This window comes from Scleropages formosus, chromosome 4, assembly GCF_900964775.1.
Source record: "Scleropages formosus chromosome 4, fSclFor1.1, whole genome shotgun sequence".
In the NCBI taxonomy this organism is placed as follows: Eukaryota; Metazoa; Chordata; class Actinopteri; order Osteoglossiformes; family Osteoglossidae; genus Scleropages; species Scleropages formosus.
Window position 1 is genome coordinate 9,676,042 of NC_041809.1, and position 26,310 is coordinate 9,702,351.

Consider the following 26,310-nt stretch of genomic DNA (forward strand, 5'->3'; position numbering starts at 1 on the left):
CATGTGCGGCATTGTCAGTTGCCCACATCAAGCATGGCCCCTGGGACTCTTGTGTAACCCAGAGCCTGTTGTCGAGACCGCCTCCACGGCATTCCTCCCCCGAGCTCATTTTCGCTCAGGCTTCCCCACAGCCATCTATTGTGGGCCTCGTGATCAAAGGCAGCTGTTTCGGCGAGGAGCTTAACGCGGTGTGGCGGAACAAGGACCGGAGGTGGGAACGCTCCCTTTGAGAACACACTCATAAAACATGGTAAGAGCAGTACTTCCTTCGTCTCCCGTATTCAGATAAAGATGCTTGTGGGTGAAAAACGGCTTGCTGCAAAGAGATGCCTGTTATCCACTTAGTAATTCCAAGAGATCTGCTCTTGCGGAGCAGTCAGTGCCTGCAATGGGTTATTGGGTTAGGGCGAAATCAGTGCTTAGTGGACCATGGCAAAGAATGACAAGAATTTCATCATGTTTACTGATTCATATTCTCGTCGACTAATAAGCAGCAAGTACCAATCAGGTTCTGGATTTGCCGTTGTAACAAAAGCGCCGTGCGAATGGCTCGGCAACCTGTTGAGCTACAGCTATTATTATTACAGTTATTAGGCATTAAATGTAAGTTGTTAAAATGTTACTGTCAGGCCACTCTGGACATACTCTGTGAAAGGAATAATAGTGTATTTCACAGACGATAATGTCAATTAATCGGTCAACATGCAATGAAATAAATAAATAGTCATAGATTTTCATAGTATTGCATTTTAATATGGAATAAGAAGCATTTTTTAGCATTTTTATCTGGCTTTATGAGTTTGTGCTCAGGGAAAAAAGTAGCTTTTATGCTGCAGGCTGTTCTCTCTCTGCAGCATCCAGACATTGTCTCTTTCTATTATTTTCCAAGCTCGCGTGCGATCACAGCAAACAGCGAGATGGTTCAGTTGCCATGGTACCTAACGTCATATCTATCCGCTCTGCACGGTTCATTGTGAAACGTGTTTGCTTTGAGTCAATGTTTAAAGCTCATTTTTCACATGGATTGGGGTAAAGGTGAAGGGATGGGTCTTTTTACCTGACTATGTTTTTTGAATTTAAAGTATTCGCATGTGCAAATATTTTATAAACTACATTTGAACATTAAACCATTGTTTACCCTTTTCACCCCCATCTGTACTTATTTCTGTTTTAAACATTTTATTGCTTAAATTCAAGGCAGCTGTACAGAACTGTAAAACTTTCGTCAATATGCTTTTGCACTTTCCACAAATATTTTGCCTTTTTCAGACCGTATTATATATTTTTTGTGAATGTAGATATCCTGTGAAGACTAGAGCGGCAGTAAAATCAGGAATGTCACACCAGCTGTAATGAGTTCCAGAACTGGTTGACTGCAGCCAATAAAACTTCTTGTTTTACACACTGCCCCTTTCAGAAGCTTGAATTTATACACTTCAGTCAGACTTCGCAAGGAAGACAAGCAAGCCATTGCCTGGGAAATGAGAACCCTTCCTATACCTTTACTCTCACCATTAAGCTGAAAATGGCCATAATCAGGCATTTCCCTGTACAAAGGTAAATAAAGACAAAACGATCACAAGAAATGTTGTAGGCATCTCAGTATGAACTCTAAAATATTTCTTAAAAAAAAAAAATGGAAGATTTTCGCTTGCAATAGAACTGATATGCACACCCTGGTTCAGTTGAGTGTTGAAGTAGTTATTGGTTTCCTTACAGGCTGGTAAGATCCAGAGCCTGACAGCAGAAGAGAGGGAGCACCTCCTCCCGCTCCTGAGGAATGCCCAGTGGGTGGAGGTCGTGGGCCGAGATGCCATCTACAAAGAGTTCATCTTCAAGGACTTCAACCAGGTACTTAGAGTAAATCATAGCATCCCTAGATGTTACAGGCCAGTAAACTTTTATGTATCTATCCATCCAGCTTCACCAACTGCTTATCCAGTACAGGTTCATAATGTGCAATTCTACCTCCTTTGTTGGTCTTCATTTTTGGACAAGTGCTATATGTAGGTATTGAAACTTGGGCATGGACTTGAACAATAGCTCCTGGGGCAAAAGTCCATTGGTGGAAGAATGTGTGCATGATGACTTTGATTCTAGTAAATTATTTTGGACAACTTTAGCTACAATATTACCTATTTTTTCCATAGTACCCTGCAATAAGTATACTTAACGGCTGTAACCCAGTAATGGAAAAAAGAAAACGCTAAACTCTATGCATTTGCTTTATCACGGCTGCTTCAAAAGCCTTAATTGTCATATCCACCAGGCTTTCGGCTTCATGTCCAGGGTAGCCCTGCAGGCTGAGAAAATGGACCATCACCCCGAGTGGTTTAATGTGTACAACAAGGTAAGCCTGATAATTGGGGAGTGGTGCTCATACATGCTCACTTGTTTCTGGGGGTACATGGAGATGAGGAAGAAAACAACCATAATTTATTCACAAGGACCAGCTCCTGGAGACCTACATGTCTGCAGCATGCAGGTAGAACAGCAACTTAGCACATCGCCTACAGAGGCAGAATGAATGCATGCTGAAACAATGAGCAAATGTAATGAGTAGCTTTTCTCCCTGCTAGGTTATGAATTAAAAGCATCAACTATGAAGAACTAGTTCTTAATCAGGCTGAAATTTTTTCCCAAACATTTATGTGAAATAAGAATCTTTAGGTACAAAAGTTAGTCGAGCACCTGAAGACATCTAACTTTTTCTATTTGCACTAAATTAATTAGTTTTGATTATTCAGTAGAGCTTGTGTACAACACAGAGCAACATAATTATCAGAAGCCCTCATCTTTCAAATTGAATTAAGGGTCAATTGATAGAAAAGCAGTCAAATTAGTTCACTGCAGCCAAAGTGCAAACATTTGTATATTGACAAATAAGAGCTCAGTCAACAGCTCGGTCCACCATAGTTATGAAAATGGTAATGTCAAAAATCAACATCCATAGTGAGTTAGAAGCAGCAGCTATAGAAACAGAACCAAAACAGGTGTAGTACATTGGAAGCAGAGATTTGAAGAGAGATGATCTGGGAAACCAGGTGATGTGTTGGCACAGTGGGTTTGGCCAGATCCCACTCTCTGGTGGGTCTGCGGTTCGAGTCCTGCTTGGGGTGCCTTGCGACAGACTGTTGTCCCGTCCCGCATGTATCCCCAGCTCCAGCCCCCCCTAGCCTTGTGCCCTGTGTTGCCGGGTTAGGCTCCGGATCAGCGCGACCCTGCTCGGGACAAGCAGTTTCAGACAGTATGTGTGAGATCTTGGCAACTGAAACTAAACCAGGGGTCTACAGCAATTATCAAAGAGGGGAAAAGGCAGCAGGTAGCATAGTGGTTACAGCTATCAACTTATATTCTGAAGGTTATTGGTTTGAGGTCTGGTCCCTGCTTCTGTCCCCTTGAGCAAGATATTTGTCCTGAATGCTGTAGTAAAAACACTAAACTAATGCATAAACCACTATAAGCTGATGGATAAAAAAAGAAACATATTTCTGAATGTTTTGTTAAGAAAAATGGCAGAGGGTACCTGGAAAACTGTCTGGGGTCTCATAGGTTACTGCATTTTCTATAACCCTCTGTTGCTGTTTGTCTCAGGTTCAGATCACTCTGAGCACACACGAATGTGGGGGCCTTTCGCAGAGGGACATCACTTTGGCTACCTTCATTGATCAAGCATCTGTCTTCTGAGATGCAGTTGGGGACCATTCCCAAGTTGTCCTTCATTTAGCAGTCCATGAATTTACATCTGGGGCTGGAACAAGAAGACTGCTTAAAATGTCAAATCGACACGTTTCACTCTAATAGGAAATGTTCAAATGCAAGAAATTTGTGGTCTTTGTCCAGCAGTTTTCCCCATGACTTACATTACATGTAAAGTTCTGTCAGCCTAACGATGCCAAAGAGTAGCAGGATCCTGCACAAAATCATGCTGCATGGAAGAGGAAAAACGTGAAAGGAATCTAAGATTTCATTCATTTTAAACTCAAGACTGAATAAGGCTGTGACCAAACTGATATGACAGTATTACTTTTCTCATGAAGCAAGCATGTATTGTATGTCAGTTGACTTGGTTATTCTGTGCTATCTTTAGTGTGCAGAAGATTTTCATGCAGGAAGTTGAGCTAATCGGTTAGGGAAATGATACAACGGTTGCTCCAGTACCTCTCACATAATTTACAATACATTTTGTCTGTTAAAAAGAGACGTTAGTCCTTAGAGTAGAAAAAGTGCCTTTCATTGCCATGTACCCTTGTACTTCTATTGTCAATAAAGCTGTCACATATCCCTTTCCTTCAACTTTATTTTTTTATTTTTTTTTAAAAAACTTCAGTGTTGTTAAAAAGCTATGGCTAGAAAAATCTGAACTGGTTACGGAATAGTTGCGGCAAGGCTAAGAATAAGCTGTATATGCTCAGAAACTCACAGATGTTGCTGAGCTAAAATATTTATGCATGGAGGAGTGGGCCAATATTCCCCCACAACTATGGGAGACCCAGGTCAACAGCTAAGGGAAGCATTCAGTTGCAGTCATTGCAGCTAAAGGTGACATTTTTTTCTACATGTCATTGAACATTTACCTTCTGCACCAAAGAAATTACCATATTTATCACTTTTAGTCTTCATTCATATACTGCTAGAACTGACTAAGAGGATCACATTTAATTCCATAAAGCTGCATTGAGAAAACTGGAACTACTTTTTTCACAGCACCAAAAGTGCTTTTTTCTTTGGCTCACTTCAGGTCTCAAGGATAAAGCTTTCATAAATAAAAATGCAAACAACTGTCCTTGCTGCTTTTATGGTTTGTATTTGTTACTGGTCCCTGGAGCAGTCCTGCAGGTTTTACTTTTTTGTTATTGCCTTTGCTAAGTAGGTGACCTATTCTATAAATAAATTACCTAAAGCTATTTAAGGGGAATTTAGCCTCAGTGAATTGTACTTTTCCCCTTTATTCTTATTACTGTATTGCTATTGTGTTGGTTTTGAAGGGTTTGCCTGAGCTGCTCTGAAAAATAGATTCCAGTGTGAACTAAATTTAACCTGTTGAAATGGAGGATAAATACACACATTCAAGATACAGAGGACAAGATGTTACATGCCATATTACAACGGCTGTACACAGGACCCATTTCAACCGACCTTCCCACGAAACCACAAACTAAAACATCCATCATTGCCAACATACAGCTCCATGACTTGATACCAAGAAGCTTAATTTCCTCCCTCAACCAGGGTGCCAATATGGGTATTTCATCAAGGTCGTCAAGTAGGCACCTACCTTCATTGGTGTTTTGTTGAATTAGGTCCAAGACACCTCAGGAAGGCTCAACAGTGCACTCTGGCATCCAGACCCACCCCCTTCCACCCATGTTAAATGCCCTTTACCCTCAACACCACAAACTCAACTACCCCAATTAAGCCACAGCTCCATCAATATCTTCAAACATACTACCTTCACAAACTCAAGCCATCCTGTATTACCACTATTCCTCCCACAAAAAGCTACAAATGCACCACTCCACAAACTTAAACTATCCTAATTAACAAGGCCATGCCTCCGTACCACCAGCTGCCTCCCATTACTAGCCACCTGCCACTACATCCCTCCCTCTAGCCTATAACCGCAACTACCCTGCTCTCTCCTCAACCGTAATGAATAAAATGAACAGCTTGTTGAGGGAAACTTAAGACAAGCCATAGGCCTTCAATGTGTGGAACTGTGTGCAGCAGATAGCACTGACACCTCCTAGGGTGTGGGTTGTTCAGACATGGATTCAAAATTGTCAGAGGACATTGCAGGTTAACTTCACATGCGTTTCCTTTGGGTGCTTAGGTGTCCAGTCAGTTTAAAGATGTTTATGGCTACCCTGAGATGGAGTGCTGTCCCGCCTGGGCTGTATTGCTCAGCCTGGCCACCAGTGATTGAGGCTCTAGACCACCGTGACCCTGATAAGGACAAGCAGTTAACCAAAGAAAGAGTAAGATCCTTGAGGTTGAGCAACAATGGTCTTCACCACAAACAAAGATGATGAGACCTTCTGACCATCTCCCAACTTCAGATATATGATAAAGGAAGTGAAAATTCAACCAAAGACCACATTTGTTTCCTTTATATACCCTAACTGCTAAAATTTGTCTTTTGCGAAAGCAAAGCTAAGCAACACTATACATAATAATTACAATACAAAGACACTGAAGATTTAACATAGTGAGGAATTGTTTTATTCTTTTCCCAAGGACAAAAACTCATACAAAACATGGTAGTTTCTTTCACCTACTTATAGGACTTATTTCAGATTAACAGTAAAATTGATGTCCCTGAGGTGATGCTACCTTGCTCATTCGCTCAGGCATCTAGAACAGTGGTCCTCCCTGTGGCCCTGGTGAACTCCTGGGGTGCTCTGGGTTTTCGATCCAACAACCTTCATTATCCTTCTCTTTTTATCCAATTCAAATTCACACTATTCAAATCACATTACACCAGCCACCTTACTTTAGAAATCTCGTTTTTCCACATTTTTCTGAGAGAACAACTATAACGGTGCAAAGACGGGTTAAGCAACACAAATTCGTTCCTGTATTCCACATCTATTATCAGTATTAATTACATTAAATATTAGTATTTGCTTTCATTTTAGTAAGTTTGAAAATGAACTGGAAGTACAGCTATTTTTTATAAAATGGTCTTCCAGTTCCACCAATTCATTAGACAGATTGTTACATCATGGTCAGCAAAGAACTGTGGCCAGCTAACACACAGGACATCACCAGGGCTCCGTCACTGGTCTAGGCCAAAAATGTTTGAGCTTTGAAGGCATACAGGTGAATGCAAACCACCTTTGCTATAAACTAACAAAAAACCATATTGCATTTGCAGCCTTTTTACATACAAATGTACTTGATGTTTAATGAGACAAGCATAATGTGAAATCATTCATGAGGACATTTTTGCATTTTTATAAAATAAACATATCCAAATGAAAAGGAATGGAATTAGGCTGATTTTCCCCCCATACTAGGCCTATATGACAATGTAATTTGTGGATTCTTGCCAATACTACTAACTGGAATACAATTCATTACATTTTAAATTGTTTAGATTTTTTGTGTAAATACACATCGGCTTTGTTATGTTTTAGTGGTAAAGATTCTGCATTGTTAATATCTACACCAAGTCATCCACCCATTTACTGATCCATTTATGAGTCTGAATATTGTTGTAATGCCAATATCAAAAAAAAAAAAAAATTTGCTGTGATCCACATTGCAATACTCACATTTTTAGGTTAAAAAGTTGAAACAGCCAACATTGTATTGGTGAGTAATAAAATAACTGTGGTTACAAACAGTACTAACTCTGTTGTTTATAGAATCACAGATTTGCACTTCAGGTCAAGTGTTATTTTTTGTTCATTTTGTCCCAGAGCTCCAGTGAATAATGAGCCAGAAGTAATCATTTCTGAATTATTTGGCCACCACTATAAACAGTCTAGTGCATGCATATAAAAACAACAGACAAATTAGTGGTTCTATATTAAATGAATAAAAAAAATTAACACAAGTTTTACAATAACAAAAGTTGACAAGATACAGACTACCAATTGTTAATTTTTGTATTATCTGCAAACAGCTTTCATTCCAACTTCATTAAGACAACATTTAAGAGGTCTTTTTCCCCATCTAAACTGAGATCATAAGGGGTTCTGTGCCTTTTGCAAATTGAGTACAAACACTTGCATTTTTAAAAAAAAAAAAAAAAAAACTGAGGTAGATACTGAATTGAAATACGTTTCTGAAATGACCAAAATCAAGGCAGTCAACCTACATAAAAATGGACAGTGCCGTCAACTCACACCTGCTGCACACCTAGAATTACCTCTCCCACCGTACTCGAGCACAATGTTCAGACTCATGAAGTTACAGTATATCAAATTTTTAAGGACAACTAAATGTTACTGTAGGAAAGGTCTAAAAACCAAGATTGCTCCCCTTTGCTACACCGGATTACAAGCACCTTAGATGTACATTAGTTTGTCGAAACAACACGCGTAGAACATGGTAAGAGGTTCAGGTATGAATTTCACACAGAATATCAGTGTGCCTTCCCATAACACACTGCAGCCTGTGCAGGTGTGTATCAAACATGACTCCTTCTCTGTTGCCGGAACACAGGGGCAAGGTTAGGTCTTTCTGTCTGCGACATTTAACGCATTGGTAAAAAGTGACAACTACAACTTATACTCTTTGCATAAAGGTTTGTCATAAAACTGTGACTACCTAAAAAAAAATAATTTCCCCACTTAATCTGGTATCTTAAAAACAGAAGAAATGTTCTGCAAAACCCTGCTTCGCATCTCACACGACTCATGTCCTCGCTGCATAAGATTAGTGAATTTAATGATAAGAAGAAAAAAAATACAATTTCGCTAGTTTAAACCACAGTACTGTAGTACAACTAATTGATAGTGGTTTTTAGTGTGGGCATCACTTCTGCCATTTTTTTTTTTTTCAGCGAAATTAACCCCTATCTTATTTCTAACTGCGAAGGAGACATCGTTGCTTCGAGCACATAGTGGTTAACAAGAAAATTTTTTCTAAAGGCACTTTCATTAAACCTGCAGAACCTCCACTTTAACAAGACCAAACCGCAACATCCAAAATAATAATAGAAAAAGCTATCGCTAAAGTACCCTTAAATTTCATAAATACAAATCTACCATCCTGAAACGAAGATGTGTGTGTTGCCACCAATTTGCTTTCACCTTCATAATCCCTCATGTCAGAACATTATTTTACTCTGGTAAACATTAAAAAGAATGATAAAACATTACATTAACTTTACATCTCAAAAAGCTTCACAACCACTCAAAAATACTTTCCTTTCCCTTTCATTCCCATCTTTTAATGCAAGTTTAGACAACACGTTTTTAGAAAGAAATTCCTTGGACTGACTTATTCACCTGACAGTAGAGGGGAAAAGATGTGATGTTCTATAAAGTGCATAGAAGATTTTGCAGTATGTGGGGCAAAGAAGTGTGAAAGTTCTGGTCTGCTATTTTGATGAAAGATTTTCTGTACAAAATTCTGCAGAATTCATTCTACACAGATAAGAAAACAATATATGAGCGTGAGCTGGAGACTTGAGCAGCTGTACCATCACTGAATCTAACCGGCACGATAGGTTACTACTTTTAGGTATTCATTATTATTATTATTAGTAGTAGTAGTATCATCGCTACTTAACTGATGCATAAATTCAAAGTCGCTTTAATCAGCTGGATATTTTACTGGAGCTACTCAAAGATCTGCTCAATCAGCAGGATGCATTTTGGGACTCAAAGTGGTAACTTTCAGGCTACAGTGCCTGCTTTCAACCACAATGTTAAATTTTTGCCATGGTTGCATAGCGGTTAAGGACACTACAAAATTAAAAAAAATAATTTCATTTTCAGCAAACCATGCCATATTGTTATAATGTTTTTTCCCCTTTCTAGGACTTTTTTTTTTTTTTAAATATTCCTGTGTATGTAATAGGAAAACAGGAAATGGGGAGCTCACTGCTGCTAGCTACAGTATTTTGTAAAATTTATTTCCTGCTCAAGCACTGATCTGCATTGATGCAATATTTTTTTTTTTTTTTTCAGGCAACACTCACAACTCACATTAACAGCTCAAAGAGCATTTTAACTGAAGTTTTTCATTAAGGAGTTACTTTATTAGTGGTAAGGGTGATCGAATCATACTTGAAGGGCTTCTGTACGTGTGGGCTCTCATCCTATCAAACAAGACCGTGATTAATCAATACTTCAATTTAATGAACTTGAATTAATTCTGTATACTATAGTGAAAAGATGTTTACAGTGCTATAAAACTCAAACATACACAGGCCCAACAGGACAAGGTATAAGTAACCCTTGTTTTGTACATGCCTGTTATATTATCATTTATTACATATGAATATATGTAAGCCATCTTCATAAAAGATGCTCACAATCACAGAGAACAGTATTAAACATAAGAGAGGAAAACTACCGTTACACACCGACACTCCCATCACTACCCTTCAGTTAGTATCACGTTTACAAAAAAAACAAACCATAAAAAATTTGCCAAAGTTATACTGCTTTGCACTGTTTGAGAGAATCCCAAAGCAATACCTTTCCAGGCAGCTTTTTCTAGACGTAGGACATCGAATTGTGCTTTGACAAAAATTAAAAACTCTATAGAGATTAAAACTGGTAAGGCAACAAATGATCAGATGCTAGGGGAGGGGCCCCCATCCTGAGGACTGGCTTCAGTCTCCACCCTCATGCCCTTAGTGACCCTTGGAGGTGCCATTCATGTGCTTCAGGTCGGAGGAAGGGAGTTCAGTGCTGTAAAGGCAGTCGAGGAACCCGTACGAGACCTCTGTGACCATGGATCGGTCAGGTATGGTCTGGGCCATGCCGTAAATCGCCCCCTGGAGGAGACAACACATTAAACACCAAGTGGACTGGCCAATGGTCAGATTGGACAGGGATGTGCTTAGAAGACCAAAAAAAAAAAGGATTTTTACAGAAAAATAGCCTATATACTCAACTTTACACTGTATGCTGAATTCATTTTCCTTAAAAAGCTACCATATTTAAAGTTACTGGCAAAAAGATGTTTTTTAATGCTTCTGTACAACAGAAAAAATCCTAGAAGATTTCTAAGCACTTGAGTACAAATTTGGTTAGAGAAATTCTCATTGCAGCACCTAATTACAGTGATTATATTTGTTATTGCAGTGAAATGAACAAGGTGGATATGAGAGGCCTGGCGGAGTTCAGCAGAGCACTGACATAACTCACCATGCCGGTAGTTTTCTCCTTTGGGTTCTTCATTATTATCGCCGCCTCTTGTTTAACATCGCTGACAAACTGCTCGGCAACTCCTGGCTTCGTGTGCAGCAACGTCACACAAATGTGGATGCTGTAGAGGTTAAGTGTCAAAACAGGTACGTGAATTAAATGGAACAAAAATTTTAAAAACTGACTGAATGAGCACCTTTTTTCCCCATTTACCTTCCATAAACTGGGCAAAATTTTACAGTTGTGCAGATAATTTCAAACAGACAAACCGACTAATTTTAACTGAAGATACTGAAGGTTACGAGGACAAACGATTTAGCTCATATAAAGCTGCAAAAGCTAAGCATGAAATTTCTACCTGGAAGGAAACTGTAGTGTGTTCAGACTCCAACCCCTGGACGTAAGAGCGTTGGATAACCGGAAGATATCGAAGACTTCCGAGCCCAGAGCCACGACAGAGACTTTGGGCTTCCCGAAGACAAACAAGCCGTTCACTTTGCGGATTCTGCACGCAAAAAAATCAATCGAAAACAATATGCTTTTGTCTCTTCCCAACTGATGAAATGAGCACAAGAGTCTTCTCCTGCAGTTAATTTCAGTAAAAACAAAACAAAAATTTGTAATCGTAAACAACGTAACACGTACTCCGCCTCAATGAATCGGGCAGTTTTGACGATCTTCTTGGTGGCCTCGATGTAGCCGTCCTCCCCCATGTGCATCATGGTGGCCCAGCAGGCAGCGATGATGCCGCCAGGACGAGATCCCGCCATAGAGGGCGAGGCGTAGATACCCCCCTGCCAGTCAGGGGCCACAAAGTACTGGTAATGCCTATACTTCTGATCACTGTACAAGATGACGGAGGAGCCCTTTGGCGCGTAGCCGTACTGAGGGGGAACACAGGTAATGTTAACCCATTGGCAGATATTTAAAACAATTAAGCACCATAACCATGTTATGCATATTTCTATTGAAAAAGGGTTCTTAAAAAAAAAAAAAAGCAAACTTTAGTACTTCAGTCAATGTAAAAATTATATTTTCATGCAAAAAATATCAGTAGTTATGGCAATGGATGTCTTTTGGTTAATGAAAAGAACAAGTTAAGTTTGTGTGGCCTCATAAAATTCAATCTGAGCAATTGTTTACACAACCCAGTTTTATTTTTTCCCCCCAGAAAAAGGCATATTGCTGTAGCACTACAACTGTTCAGGTAAGATCCTATTCAACTGACCTTGTGGGTATCTGCGGAGATGCTGGTCACCCCTTTGACCCGGAAGTCAAAGGGAGCCAGAGGGAAGCCAGCTTTGTCCATGAACGCGATGAGGAATCCCCCTAGACACGCGTCCACGTGAAAGGGAAGGCTGTACTTCAGCGCCAACTAGAAATGAATCAAAAAGGAAAAACAACGTACCAAACATGTTACTAAGCCAATATTCACATCAGTACCCGTCAGTCCTGAAAGGTGAATGTCAGGTTAGAATGGTTTTACTTTTACTACAAAAATTTAAAGTATTCCATGTCTCACGGTTGGGAAATATTTTTTTTGTATGTGCAATAACCGTTATCCATGCAATATTTATTGAAATTATTTTTCCGTAATGTTGGTGGATGTACTGCAAATTCCCTTGTCAAGAAGAGAGTAATACATTTTTAGTATAAATAATATTGAGATTGGGGGGCGCGGTGGCACAGTGGGTTGGACTGGGTCCTGCTCTCCGGTGGGTCTGGGGTTCGGGTCCCGCTTGGGGTGCCTTGCGGCAGACTGGCGTCCCATCCTGGGTGTGTCCCCTCCCCCTCGCGTCCTGTGTTGCCGGGTTAGGCTCCGGCTCCCCACGACCCCACACGGGACAAGCGGTTTAGACAATATGTGTGTGTGTGTGTGTGGCAAGTGCAACTCTTACCTTTGCTACTTCTTCAACGGGATCCACTACTCCATGCGGAAACTGTGGCGCAGAGCAGACCAGCATGGCCGTGTTCTTTGAGATGGCCCTCCTCATGGCCTGGGAGCAGACAGGGCAAATAAGCATTGTTTAAAAAGGAACAAAGGAAACACGTGGTGGAGGTGCGATTTAAAAGCTCCAGCTTCGTATCCTGACAGCCGCCAGAGGGGGGAGGGGGAAAAAGCCATTCAAGTTAACATGCTTCTCCCTGGATGGAACTGTGGACCGGTACGACCTTGAGGTGCTGGGAGCTCAGCAGAGGTGCAGTTTCCTTTATGGTGACAAGAGGAGACATGGAGGTCTGCAGGTGTGTTTTTACAAAAGGGATCTGGACCACTGGGGAACAGTCACGTTGCTTCAGGCCAACAAAGTCATTCAAAAGAGGGGGGTTGGACTTTGTGCAGAACAATGGATCCTCACAATTTCTGGACACCTGTGTCATGAAAAGCTATCCAATTACACAAGTTTCGTACGGAAACTTGAGAACTGACAACGGTAAGACACTGGTATACAAGTAAAATTAGTTCATATCCAAAGACTGTTTAATGTCCCACTTTTCTTGATGTCTTGCTTTTCACAGAAGACATTTCTGCATCATCAAAAAGGGGATGTGAGAAAACAACTGGATCTGAGTTACAGTGCACTGCAGGATGGCACAGCAGGTAGCACTGGTGCTTCAAAGCCCTGGGGATGTGAGTTTGGACATGGGCTGAATCTGACAGTCTGTGTGGTTTTTCCACGTCTTCCCCATTTCTTTGTTGGATTCCTCCGAGCTCTGGTTTCCTCCCACAGACCAAAGAACCTGCGACTAAGTTACCCTCAGTGTTACCCTGCCCCACTGTAAACACGAGAGTAAATAACTGTAGGTTGTTTAGCATAGGAAGTAGCTTCAGACAAAGGTGTCAGTCGGTTGTTGTTTGTTATTGTTACTAATAATTAGCTGTTTAATAATAACAATGAAAAAAGCTCCATATGACCATATCTGCTGCAGCTGCACAGTGGGGAAAAGGACTGACCTTGCCCAAACACGTGGACTAATAGCTAATGATGCAGACCGGCATGAAACAGGTTCTGTGTGGCCTTGGGGAATAAATCACATTTGTTTCCATTTTGCCGTTTTCTCCACTCTGTGAGATGAAAGACTCTGCTATGGGGGGGGTTCTTGAGCGGTTAGACCAAAACACAGTGACGCATACATCCTTTTGTTTGGACTCAAGGTCCAGACATGCTTTCCCTCTGCTGGGATCAGTTCAAAACTCCAGTGGAAAACCCCAGAAACCAGTTACATCAAGTTGCTGCGTGAACGATTACATTGTTTTAAACACAAACCGTTGGGAAAAAAAATGTTAACGAACCACTAAGGAGATCAGTCTTATCAAACCAAAAGATTGTGTCACTAGCAATTTCTGAGAAACATCAGTGTCACCTGTATGATTCAACAACTCCAAGTTCTGCTGAAATTCTGAAGGAGTATGAACCAATGGGGGGGGGGGGGGGGGGGGCGGCAAGGCGGGCGTACCTTTACACTGACTTCCATGGTTTTCGGGTCAACTGGTATGTGAACGAGTTTCATCCCGAAATAGTGCGCCGCTTTATCAAAAGCTGCATGGACGCTTAGTGGTGCAAGACTGCAGGAGGAAACAAAACAGCAGCGGAATCGATAAGCGAAGAACTTAAGAACAAAGGTAAGGTAATCGTACTGTAGTAAAACAAGTTATGCAACAAGCCGTGGGTTTGGTCAATCGTAATTAGCGTTTGCTGCTAAATAGCCGTTTAAAAAGCATGCGAGTGATCGCTATGATCTGGACTCCACTGGATGGCACTTCCGTTCATCATACCCTCTATGTGACACACAGTGTCCAGTTCACAGCTAACCCATATTTTACCCACATTAACTATAGTACAGAATGTTACTCTGATCTGGCGTAAGAACAGGCATGTACTGCAAGACATCCAACATATCTAACTGCTCAATCAATGCTCTGATTTTCACCAGAAAGGGTCCAGAGACCTTTTCATGCAGTAATCTGAAGGTTTATTTCATGGAGCAGAATCTGTTTTCCTTTTTTTTTTTTTTTTTTTTTTTATATTGGTGGGGGGGGGGGGGGGGGGAGATTGGGCAGAAAATAAGTACACAGCTCAGTTCCCCATTGATAATGCTGATCCAGTTTGTCTGGAAGCACAGCCAAGAGAGGGTACCCTCAAACTGGGACGTACATTTCTGGATGTTTGATCCCACGTTCCTGTGCCATATCTCTGTATGCCTTGCAAGCCATTAAAATGCTTTCAGTTCCGCCTGATGTAACCTGAAATGAACGAAACAAACGGAGGATTACAAATTAGACATGCCGAAATATACACATTATCTGTAACATAAACGTCTCTTGGCAGATACCTGTATACAGGGACTTAGAGCGTACATTTCTACTTTGAGCATCTCGATATTTGCTGAGTATTTACAGTACTGTGGATCCTCGTGTTATGAATGGCGGGGTTTTTAAAGATACTGAGCTTTTACTCAGTAATTTAACTGCATTTTCTTCAATGAAACTACATTGATTCCATTTATCGGCAACCGCTTGTCAGTCACTTGTACTTTACTCTTACTTGCATTTTGAAAAAATACTGTCAAGGTAAAAGCAATTGGCTTCTCCAAAAAAAAAAAATTCACCCACTAAGTACTGAGCATGAAAATTCATATATAAAATTAACTTTCATGCTCATTCTCATGAAGGGTGCGGGGGGAAAAAAAATATAGATTTTACTGTGCGCATATTTTCCCTCATTTTAAATTAATATAACAAATACAAATATGAAACATCCTTCAGAGTATTTGCGTTTGCTGAAGACAGATTTTTAGAGAACGGAACCCATAAGTAATTTGGGAGATGCCTCTATTAAGTTACTGATATCGGCTTAGCGGCAAAAGGGGGAATGTTGAAAGACAAGGACCAGCAGTTCTGAATAGCAGGGATTTCCTGGAGCTTCCGTACAGCGAAACTCAAATGGAAAATTTTTGAGGACTGTGCGTTTTGTATTTATGGTGACTTTCTGACGGCGACATTTGCTCTCCGAAATTCTTTCCGACTTACAATTTACCACGAAGGGGGGTACGGCTCAAATGACAACTTAAAGCATGTAAACCAAAAGAAAAGGAAAATTTTTTACACAAAAAATAAATTTTATATTGGTAAATATTTTATTACCTCATTATTTTACTACTACATTATTTTATGTACACATGGATTTATCCATCTATACGATTACTATTAATATTGTTGCTGCAGTCAAATGGCGACGCATCCGATCCATCGTTCTCTTTCAACACGACCCATCCCGTGCCGTTTCTGCGCCACGCACGATGTAACGAGAGCTCCAAACGCTCGGGAACAAGGCTGACAGGCGATACAAACCGTCCCACAGGAGTTGGGCCCCCCATGGAAAAGGGTGCAGGCCATCCTGACCACCTCGGCCTCCATCTTGCGGACTCCTGGGAAAATGTCCGGATGCAGGGGGTTGCTCCACGCAAAGTGACCGTACACCTGACATCAGAAGCATTTTTGTTTACTTTTCAGCATTCACAACTCATTATTTTCATTTTAACTTTCCTATTAATTATGTATAAGGGCAGCAGTGGTTGGCACAGAACTGCCTGCTTGCACCCAAAGAACCCAGGTATGAATCCCACCTCCTGCCGTAGTACCCTTGAGAAAGGTACTTACTCTAAATAGCTCCGGTAACAATTCCCTGGCTGTATAAACTCGTAAATAACCAAGTAGCTTAACGCTGCAAATCGCTTCGAAGAAAAGCGCCAGCTAAAGCGATAAATATAATTTATACAGAGTAACAATTCCGATTTTTGTCAAAACATTTCTTCAGCCTAACGGTCCAAGTTCCTTCAAAGGGCTTCGACTTTTTAAATGCAGATAAGAAAGCTATTTTAGAACAACTAAAACGAAACGTTTCACGGCGTATTTGTAATTGCCTCGGAAAATATCCGATATGGGAAAATACGTAAAGAATAATTCTCAACTCGAAAGTATATAGGGGCGCTATAAAAATGGTGTTAAAAATACACAGTGCAGAGGGTGATGTGGCAGCCCCTAACATGAAGATTATTTCTCACTAGTGTTGAGTACTAGTGAGGTACTATACTTCACGTTAAGGGCTTTATTTCGTAAAGGACACCGGCACTGGGCATCGCTGTGGTACCTTCACCAGGAGGTTGGTGAGCTTCTCATCTCCGCTGTACACGGCTCCCGAGACCTTGCCTTTCTCCCACTGGACCTCACCTTGGAAAGAGAAACGTTTCATTCGGTCTCCCAGGCGACAGCGCCCCGGGGCGACGGACGAGTCAAGTCGCGAACAAGCCGAGGCCGAACGACGCCCCGACAATAACGCGACTGCACGACAACAACTGGCTCTCCTTCTCGGTTCCAATATTGCCTTTTCCCCTGAATGCAGATCGGAACCCCGCAGCAAGTCCCGGACTACCCGTACTTGGGTGTCGCACCTCTGGCTCAGGGGTTCAGCTAACCAGAGCATCTCCTACTGGTGCACGGCTACCAAATATTAAATGTCATCATAAAGCACTGTAATAATAGGCTTTGAGTATCTTAACACCATAACTGAGGAGCAACTGGTAGCATAATGGTTAGACCTGCTGCCTTTAGACACAAAGGTCGCGGGTTCAAATCCCCCCTCTGGCTGTAGTACTCGAGAGCAAGGTGCTTACCCTAAATTCCTCCAGTATAAATTGGTAAATAATTCTAAGTTGCTGTGGAGAAAAGCATCAGCTACATGAATAAAGGTAAGGAAACTCACCAAGTGAGTCATACTCCTTGATCTTCTCCAGGACCTCTGCTTGAGGAAGGCCGTGGCTCGGCAGGCACTGGGCGTAGCTCATGCCGTTTTTCAGCGTGAACAAGCTCATCGACATGTCGTCCAGCGCCTTGTTCAGCTGGGCCTGGATCTGCCAGCGAACAGAGCAACGAGAAACAGAAAAACACTCCTCAAGGGTAAGGAAATCGCAGAATTACGGACACGAATACTTTCCGGTATCAAAACGTAAAAAAATGCTCCCTAAATTAACCCAAAATGGTATCAGCTCACACTCCATACTTTCACATGTATATTCTTTAAATACAAAAAAAAAAAAAAAAGAAAAAAAAAAACCCTGATTACCGAAGCTGTAATTTTATGGACTTAGGCCTTATTTGTGTTGTTTAACTACCTAATGTAGAGCGAAATCAGCATCTAGACGGATAAGATATGCTCAGTTATACAGCAGAGAATTAAGACACAATTACTACATTTTCTTCGAAAATAGACATTTTTCCACAAGGGAACAATACCTCTTACGTTAATCAAACACACAGTTCAACACAATTAGGTCAACTTTGAAAGATTAATTCCGAACTCTTAATCGTAACAGAAATAAGGGTTTACAAGCGAATTGGTATGAAGCACTTAGGTGTGGCTTAATGACTTCAAGTACAGACTGATCCAACGTCTCGACGGCGAAGGTTACCACCACCGCGCGCGCGCGTTTCAGAAGGGTTCACGGTAAGACGACGACACGCAGTAACCCTGAGGCTGATGACGGCCTTGTGATAAACACCACAGCTTCTAACATCAGCAGAATGACAGTTGACTCAGACAGCTCAGATGACTCAAAGACGTGTGACAAGGCTTACGAACCAAAAAAAAAAAAATCGTACTTACTGATGCACCTATAAATGGTATTTTTCTTATAATTCTGAAGAACTGTTTCTTTAGTCGTGATCTCAGACCTGCAAGGGAGACAAAGATCTCGGGAAACTGCGGCCTCTAACCCTAAAAAACTGGTATACCTAGTCCATGTGATGGTCATTATTCTTGTAAAAAGTATTAAACTAATCAGAAAATTAATAAATCGCTATGATTTACACCCCTGATTACTTACCTACTTGGTTTAACTAAGACAGTTGGGGCTTCACTTATTTTTGCATCTAGACTACTTCTGTGTTCCTACTACACACATCATTTCCTCTCAAGTAACATACAGTATGGAACTGATCACACACATATTATGCCGGATGAGAAAGAATGGTTCTCGTTAAATAACCGTTTCATGGTGAAACTAAGGGACGCAAGGGGTTCACACACTTTCAACCAGTGACTACATACTTATATAACAATTAATAATAAAGATCAGCTCCCGAAATGCGTCTTTGTTTAAAAGGACGTGAGGATCCTACTGCGAAGATGCGGCCACCTATACTACATGAAGCGTCCTTATGATTCACGAGGAAAGCAGGTGGGTTCTTACTCTCGCGCTGGAACAGAAACCCTTCGAGCCAGACGGCCGCCAGGGTGAGCAGCGTGGTCACGGCGATTATCTGCCAGGGTTCCATACGACTGCACCTCGAGTTCACAAAGCGTCGAGCCCCATCCACGTACAGCAGGAGCATCTCTTTGTACGCCTCCAGAGCACCCTGGAAAAGAAGGGAGCCGTCGGCCGGGCCGTCAAACTCACGGGATGTCATCGGGTCCATCGGGGCAAAGGGGAAAACATTATAATTTACATTCCACACTGATTACATTTTTTTTTTTTTTTACACTAAGCATACACTAAAATTCTTATATTAGTATACCACTTTGGGGGGGGTAAATGTAATTTTGCAGGACAACTGAGCCTCCCCGATTCCCAGGAAAAACGTGACTATTATGAGGCAGACTGTAAATGTGAGCGATACCTGTCTAGTAATACTAGATTTACTTGTCACAATAAAGAAAAAAAGTCTTTTCAGTGCATCCAGCTGAGAGCATAGTGACATTGCCATTTGTTATGGTCAGCGAGCGCGGTAGCGGTTACAGCCCAGGCCGTGGAAGCGGGAAGTGCCAGGTTCGAACCCCAACCCTCTTTTAATACCCTTGAGCAAGGTGCATACCCCAAATTCATAGTGAAAGTTACCCAGCTGTTTAGGTGCGTAAATCACTATGCAAACCTAAATTGCCCAGGTCAAAAAACAGGTAATAACCAGTAAATTTACATTTATTCCTTGCATTGATGCTTTTCTCCAAAGTGACTTATGTTAATCTGCTTACAATTATTTAACCATTTACCCATCTGGGTAATTTTACTGCAGGAATTTTAAGTACCTTGCTTAAGGGTGCTACGGCTGGAGGTGGGATTCGAACCCGCAACCTTTGGGTCCAAAAGCAGCAGTGCTAAACACTACACTACCAGCCACCCCACAATAATAACCCCACTAAATGGCTGCTTGTCAAACATGTGGCTCAGTGGCTGCCCGCTTCAGAGTGCTGTACATGACACCATCCCTTCCCCTCCTTCCCCCCGCTGTTCTATTAACACAAAAATGCATTTTTAGGCGCAGAGTCGAGACACGTGAGCACCGCAGACGCTGAGGCGGCGGAGTTCCTCACACCCCCCGCGGGTTCCGTGATGCGACCGACCGTCTGCGGTCCTCGCTGCAGAAACCCCCTTAGTGGCTGTCATGCGGAACGTTTACTTGAGCAACACACCGGTGTGGCTTTCTTTAGCGGCACGTGCAGGAGGATCATAGTGATCATCTGGCCAAAAATCATTTTTCATACACAAACCCACACTACATATTAAAAGAAATATAACCTTGATGTAACAAATAAGGGGGTAATGGTCTAAGATGCAACGTAAGCTATTTAAACAACATCCTATTATGGTTTTCTTCTGTTTTATACACCAAAAAGACATTTCTGCTATTCATCCTCTAATATATACATATTATAAATGAAAAGAATGTGCCAATAAGTACACTAGTTTTCTCACTTGTCTTTTCGTGCCTTACAAGACCATCAATGGATCTGCTCCCTCGTACCTATGGGACCCAAACCGAAAGCTTGGAAGTTCTCGGTTCTAGCTTCAATTTGGTGCCATGGGCTCCCTCTGTCCCTCAGAACTGCTGAGTCCTCATCAACATTCTAGAAGGGTCTCAAAACATCTCTTTCGGGCCCACTTCTCTCCAAACCTACAATCTACTACAAAGACTTGTATTACATTATCTGTTTAAATACAACAACACGATCTACTCAACCAGTTCCATCAGCCTGTGTAATGTATTCTGGATAAACGGTGGTACTGGAGTAACGTACTGTACTTTGAGAACCATGCGTGCATCCATCTCTCTCTGTCTGCTGGTAAAATACATTTTTACTCCAACTTGTACGTCGCTTTCGAATATAAGCACCGGGGGGGTACCTCATTCAAGGGTAAAACAGTGGAAGTGGCCATTAAAACCTGGGTCCTTTCACTGTAGGGTGTTGGATGCAGCTTTTCAAGAGACAAGGGATATTTCTGGAAGGGAGGAAAAAAAATAAAAATCCAACTAGTTCCATGAGATCATCTGGAACAGGACCATTTTGTGCTGGAAAAATTACTTTGAACCAGAAAAGACCGAACTGGTGCGGGACCCTCCCCTGACTCTGGGACGCCCGTTTTTGGAAAAGAGCACAAACGGCAGAGAAGATCTCTACGTCAAGTCACAGGCCGGACTTCGGATACGTACCGGAACCTCTGGGGAACCGGATTAACGCCACTTGTCCTGAGAAGGGTCCATGTTGGGCGGGTTCGAGCGAATCACCCCTCCCCCCCCCCCCCCCACGTATTCTTTGCATTAATTCAGTCACAGCACAAAAACTCCCTCCTCTGTACCCGAGAGGCATCGCATCCGTTACCATCCACGAGGCGTAAGGCCTGCCCCAGACCGCGCAGCGCACACAGTGCCAGGGTAAACTGTCAGGATGTGTCGCAAGAACCGGTTCCGAAGAGATCACAGGATTTGCTGAAGCTGAGGTCACATACATGGTAAAAGCGTACGGACTGCGAGAAGCTCGTTCCCAGAGCTCAACGTCGCTTTGGACTTATTTACTGCCGGCCCTAACCTCTGGAAAGTAAACGCACGGAAACAAATCTGACTGCTGGATCCCATCCGATTGCGCGAGCGCGGAGGAAAGCGGAACAGGAGGACCTGCGGAGAACTGTAGTCCACGCTGCTTGTCGATTACTTTATTTTACAGCTTCGTTGTAACGACGAGGGCGAGTTAAAAAAAAAAAAAAAAGCACGGGCAATATTGAAATTGTGAGCGCGGCTAATTATTGTGGATACTTCTTGAATCTGGATGTTTTTGCGGCACCAATTCACGCTTTTATATAAATTGCACAAGGTCCAAGATGCCACCCCCGCCCCTCCCCCACAGCTGAAACTACCATCAGCTGCATGTCCTTAACCGCCGTGCAGCCTGAAGATACTGCACGTGGGCTGCGTGTGAACCCGTGTGCTTCCAACTGTGTTTCGCCAGCTAACGCTTGAAAAAGTCGAACGGAAAGGAAGAGGACGACGGGGCGCCATACGGATAGACCCGCTAGAGATACAAGTACAAAGGGAACATTCTGGAGAGACTTCGGCGGCACGGCGAGTAGCGCTGTTGTCTCGCAGCGTCTGGGTGGTGAGAGAGGATGTGGGTTCGATCCCCACTCAGCCTGTGTGGCGTTTTCCTGTTCCCCCAGGTCCGCGTGGGTTTCCTCTGGGCGCTCTGGTTTCCGCCCACAGTCCGAAGACACGCTGTTCAGCTTCACCCATAGCGTGCGAGTGACAGAGCGTGTTCCACTGACGTATAGATGAGTGACCCATTGTAAGTAGTGTATCTAGCAGTGTAAGTCACCGCGGTGAATAAGGTGTGTGGGCTGATGAAGTCGCTTTGAAGCATCTGCTATATGAAGCAATGTAACTTTGTTTACATGGTTGCTAAGTGCCGACATAGTTTTACCGTTAAGTGCTGCCGAGTCCAACTGCCAGCGCAGCAAAAGCTCCGCACGCTGATTTTACGCTTCGGCTCGGTATTCCCGCACACGTCCGCGAGGCCGAGACAACGAGGTCTTTGATCGCTCACTTTTGGAGAAATGAAAACGGAATGAAGAAGCGGGCCCTTGCAGCAGCCCGTTAGTTTTGCTCGTGCCGCATCCGGTTCGAGCGCCCTGCCGCAAGACCGCCCTCCGTAAATTATTTATTTCACAAGAGCCGTAAAAAGAAGAGGTCGGCTTCTGCGCCCTCTTACCCTTCGGTTGCCGATCCCTGAGAGATAGACACCCGATACAGGTACCACTGGGACCGGTGCTGACGGCACCATGGAGATGATATCTGTAGAAGCCTGCTGTAAATCCATTAAATATTGTGCGAGAAGTCCACGTGACGTGGGAAATCAACTTTTCGCCGAACATCAAGGTTGTTTCTGACCACGTGAAACAAAACCGCAGAAACAGATACTGTGGGAGGCGGTGGGGTCGGGGGGGGTCGAAATTCCCCATCGGATCACTGATATTCATCTGCAGCGATCATCAGTTTTCTGTGTCGGTTCTGTCTCAAGGGTCACCTCCTGAAAACCCCCCCCCAGCACCACAAAGTGCTGCCAAACGCCCATCGTTCGAAACAGACTGTACTCCTTAGCTACAGAGCCGGCTGTCATCCCCCCCCATAAACCAATGACGTTAAAGGACTAACTTGGTTTTCGACACCAGGAAGACCAGGGGTCCCGCGCCGTCGTAACTACGGCGACGCACTGCACCCGTCCGCTTTTAATTCGAAACTGCGCGCTTTCCGTAAGTTACTCGTCACGTAGCGAAAGTTAAACGCTGCTGGTTGCGGCTCCTCTTCCGACGGCGGGGAAGCGGGGGAGGCGACGGCGGCGGCGGCGCAGTCTCGCGGGCCGCGTTCCGCACGCCGAGGTCGTTCAATCCCGATTTTCTTCTCACAATTGTTAGAGAGACGCCCACTTGTTTTGGAATCGGGACTTCGCCGTCCCTAAGGGGAGGGAATCTAAGGCTGCTGGAGCCACTTGGCCACCGAAACAATGGCCCGGTATCCCCTCGGGGGCGGATTTTTCTACAAACGCACAGGGGCGTCATCGCAGACTCAAAATGCACAATCGCATCCTGGCCTTTTTTTTTTTTTGCTGTGGCCCGACCCCACCGAGCGACGTGATGTCACTGGGCAGCTCCCACTTTCTAAACATAAACTCGGTGTCCATTTACAATGCCAGTGCTTCCCGCGCCGAGTAGAAGGACCAACCTCATCGAGCGTGCACACACACACTTTCTGAACCGCTTGTCCCATACGGGGTCGTGGGGAGCCGGAGCCTAACCCAGCAACACAGGGCGTAAGGCCGGAGGGGGAGGGGACACACCCAGGACGGGACGCCAGTCCATTGCAAGGCACCCGAAGCGGGACTCGAACCCCAGACCCACCAGAGAGCAGGACCCGGGCCAACCCACTGCGCCCCCCCCAGTCCTCACCAAGCAGAAACATCAAATACTGGATTAGGACATAAATACGACAAACATACGATATAAACCGCGTTGTGCCGTAAATTGGTAGCGAAACGAGGCGATTCATAATCGTTATTCTTTTTAAAACAAAGAACAGACTTACATAGTAACTATATATTCAGATTTATTTATACTGCTCATACGGTCTTGGGCAACTTTCTTCACAATGTTTCTCATTATCGAGGAAATCAAATTATAAATATTGGTGTAAAAGGCACTGCTCGATTTCATGAACGTTTGTAAAAGACTAACGAGACACTTCTGACGCTGGGGCATAATGGATCACATGTGTGGGAGCCAAAAATATTAACTATTGACACCGGTGGTATTGATACTGATGAACTATTGATACAAACAGTATCAATGGAGTTATACACAAGTTTGCTTGAACACCATTATAAAAACAGCACAAACTGAAAGTCACCATCACAACATTACTAATGTGTCTATGCACCCATAACAAGATATGAAATATTTATACATTAAGAGGACTGCCTGGCTACACAAGGTGGTTTATTTACACGTTAAACCAGGTTACATAGTAAACAAAGATAAATGTTTAGTGATTTATTGGCCAAAGTGTTTCCACATCCCTGCTGCTGTAGTTTTAAAACAAAATAAGGGCAACCGGCAACGTAATGTTCAGAGCTGCTGCCTTTGGACCCAAAGGTTGCAGGTTCGAATCCCACCTCCGGTTGTAGTCCCCTTGAGCCCAAGGGACTTATCCTAAATTGCTTCAGTAAAGTTACCCAATTATATAAATACTGGGCATCCACACATACACACTTACTTGCTGAAGCCGCTCATCACAAGCAGGGTCGCGGTGAGCCGGAGCCTAACCCGGCAACACAGAGTGTAAGGCTGGAGGGGGAGGGGACACACCCAGGATGGGACGCCAGTCCATCGCAAGGCACCTCAAGCGGGACTTGAACCCCTGACCAGCCAGAGAGCAGAGCCCGGTCAAGCCCGCTGCGCCCCCCATCGGGTATTTATATAGATAGACATATATTTATACTGGATAAATAACTGTAAGCTTGTGATAACTGTAACCTTAACACTGTAAGTAGTTTGGGAGAAAAGTGTAAGATACATGAATCAGTGTCAATGAATTAGATGCATCGGCACCTTTTTAGTGCTACAGTCACGTCACTGCTCTAAGTTCAACTCATCAAAGCGGGACAGAAAACTGCGTGTTTTGGACAAGAGGAGCAGGACACGTCCAGGTGCGGACACGAGGATACCTGTCAATCACACAGCGCCGTCACGTGTCCGTGCTTTATAATATAATAAGCTTTATTATAAGGCAAGAGCGCTGTGCCAAACTCACCCAGAGCAAGAAAGGGCCAAGGACGTGTTTTTACACTGATCTGGTCACAGCTTCTCCGCGAGACAAGGAGGACTGTGTCGGAGTTTTATCCAAATTACTGCCGCTTTAACGGCCACTTCTCTCTGACTGACTCTGTTCTCGTGGAGACGCGACGCGACACTTTTGTGTCCGTCACGCCGTGGAGAGAAGTCAACGAGCGGCTCGGTTCGGCTTCTTCCCTCCCCGTCTTCCCTCCGACACGTTCCGCGCGTACGTCACGTGGCCGCTTGGCCGCTAATCAAGAGGATGAAAGGGCCCCCGCGCGACCCCGCCGCGCACTTCAAAGCGACACGCGACGCGTCCCGCACGTGCGGCTCCATCGCATCGTCTTGTGTGACGACACGACGACGGTGGCGGACCGCGGACACTTAGTTTGTCCAGCTCTCTGAAGCACCTGAACCTTGAGGAAAAGTGCCGCGGAGGTTTCCAAGGAGAACCGCCCGCATTTCACGCAGGACGCTTCCACGCCTTAATCCTTCGCCCCCCCGACAACTTTGCTTCTTTGTCCGCGGAGCTAACCCTGCTAACCCGAAGCCCAGAGAGCCGCGCTTTTGCATGATCATGCCGAGCTCGAGTGGCTTTCTCCTCCACTTACCAAGCTGTCCATCCTGTCCCCCGTGGACATGTCGCGTACGAGTCCCCGATGTGGCTACAGTGGATGAGCTGCGCACTCGAAGGCTCCGTGGCTGCCTGCACTCGCCCTGTGACCGAAGACCCGCTCCTGCCCGCTGGATCTACGCGACCTTCCTCACTTCAGGAAGTTAGCGACTGGATTGGCGGAGCAGCTCCGTTCAGACGCCCCCCCACATGTGG

The 26,310-nt window shown here is 43.6% G+C and overlaps 2 protein-coding genes across 2 annotated transcripts; one reads left to right on the top strand and one right to left on the bottom strand.

Annotated features, from left to right (window-relative positions):
• Window positions 1-4,290, top strand: pcbd1 (pterin-4 alpha-carbinolamine dehydratase/dimerization cofactor of hepatocyte nuclear factor 1 alpha). The gene is made up of 4 exons (XM_018749373.2): window positions 1-250; window positions 1,720-1,851; window positions 2,270-2,350; window positions 3,595-4,290. The coding sequence occupies exons 1-4, from the start codon at window positions 248-250 to the stop codon at window positions 3,685-3,687; spliced, it is 309 nt and encodes a 102-aa protein (XP_018604889.2). The 5' UTR covers window positions 1-247; the 3' UTR covers window positions 3,688-4,290.
• Window positions 4,291-6,206: 1,916 nt separating this feature from the next.
• sgpl1 (sphingosine-1-phosphate lyase 1) lies at window positions 6,207-26,310 on the bottom strand. The gene is made up of 14 exons (XM_018749588.2): window positions 26,093-26,310; window positions 19,080-19,245; window positions 18,494-18,561; window positions 17,594-17,741; window positions 16,982-17,061; window positions 16,183-16,311; window positions 14,987-15,075; window positions 14,289-14,397; window positions 12,731-12,829; window positions 12,061-12,207; window positions 11,478-11,716; window positions 11,191-11,337; window positions 10,833-10,953; window positions 6,207-10,459 (listed from the first exon to the last, which is right to left on the bottom strand). Exons 1-14 carry the CDS (start codon window positions 26,120-26,122, stop codon window positions 10,316-10,318), a joined length of 1,716 nt encoding a protein of 571 aa, XP_018605104.1. The 5' UTR covers window positions 26,123-26,310; the 3' UTR covers window positions 6,207-10,315.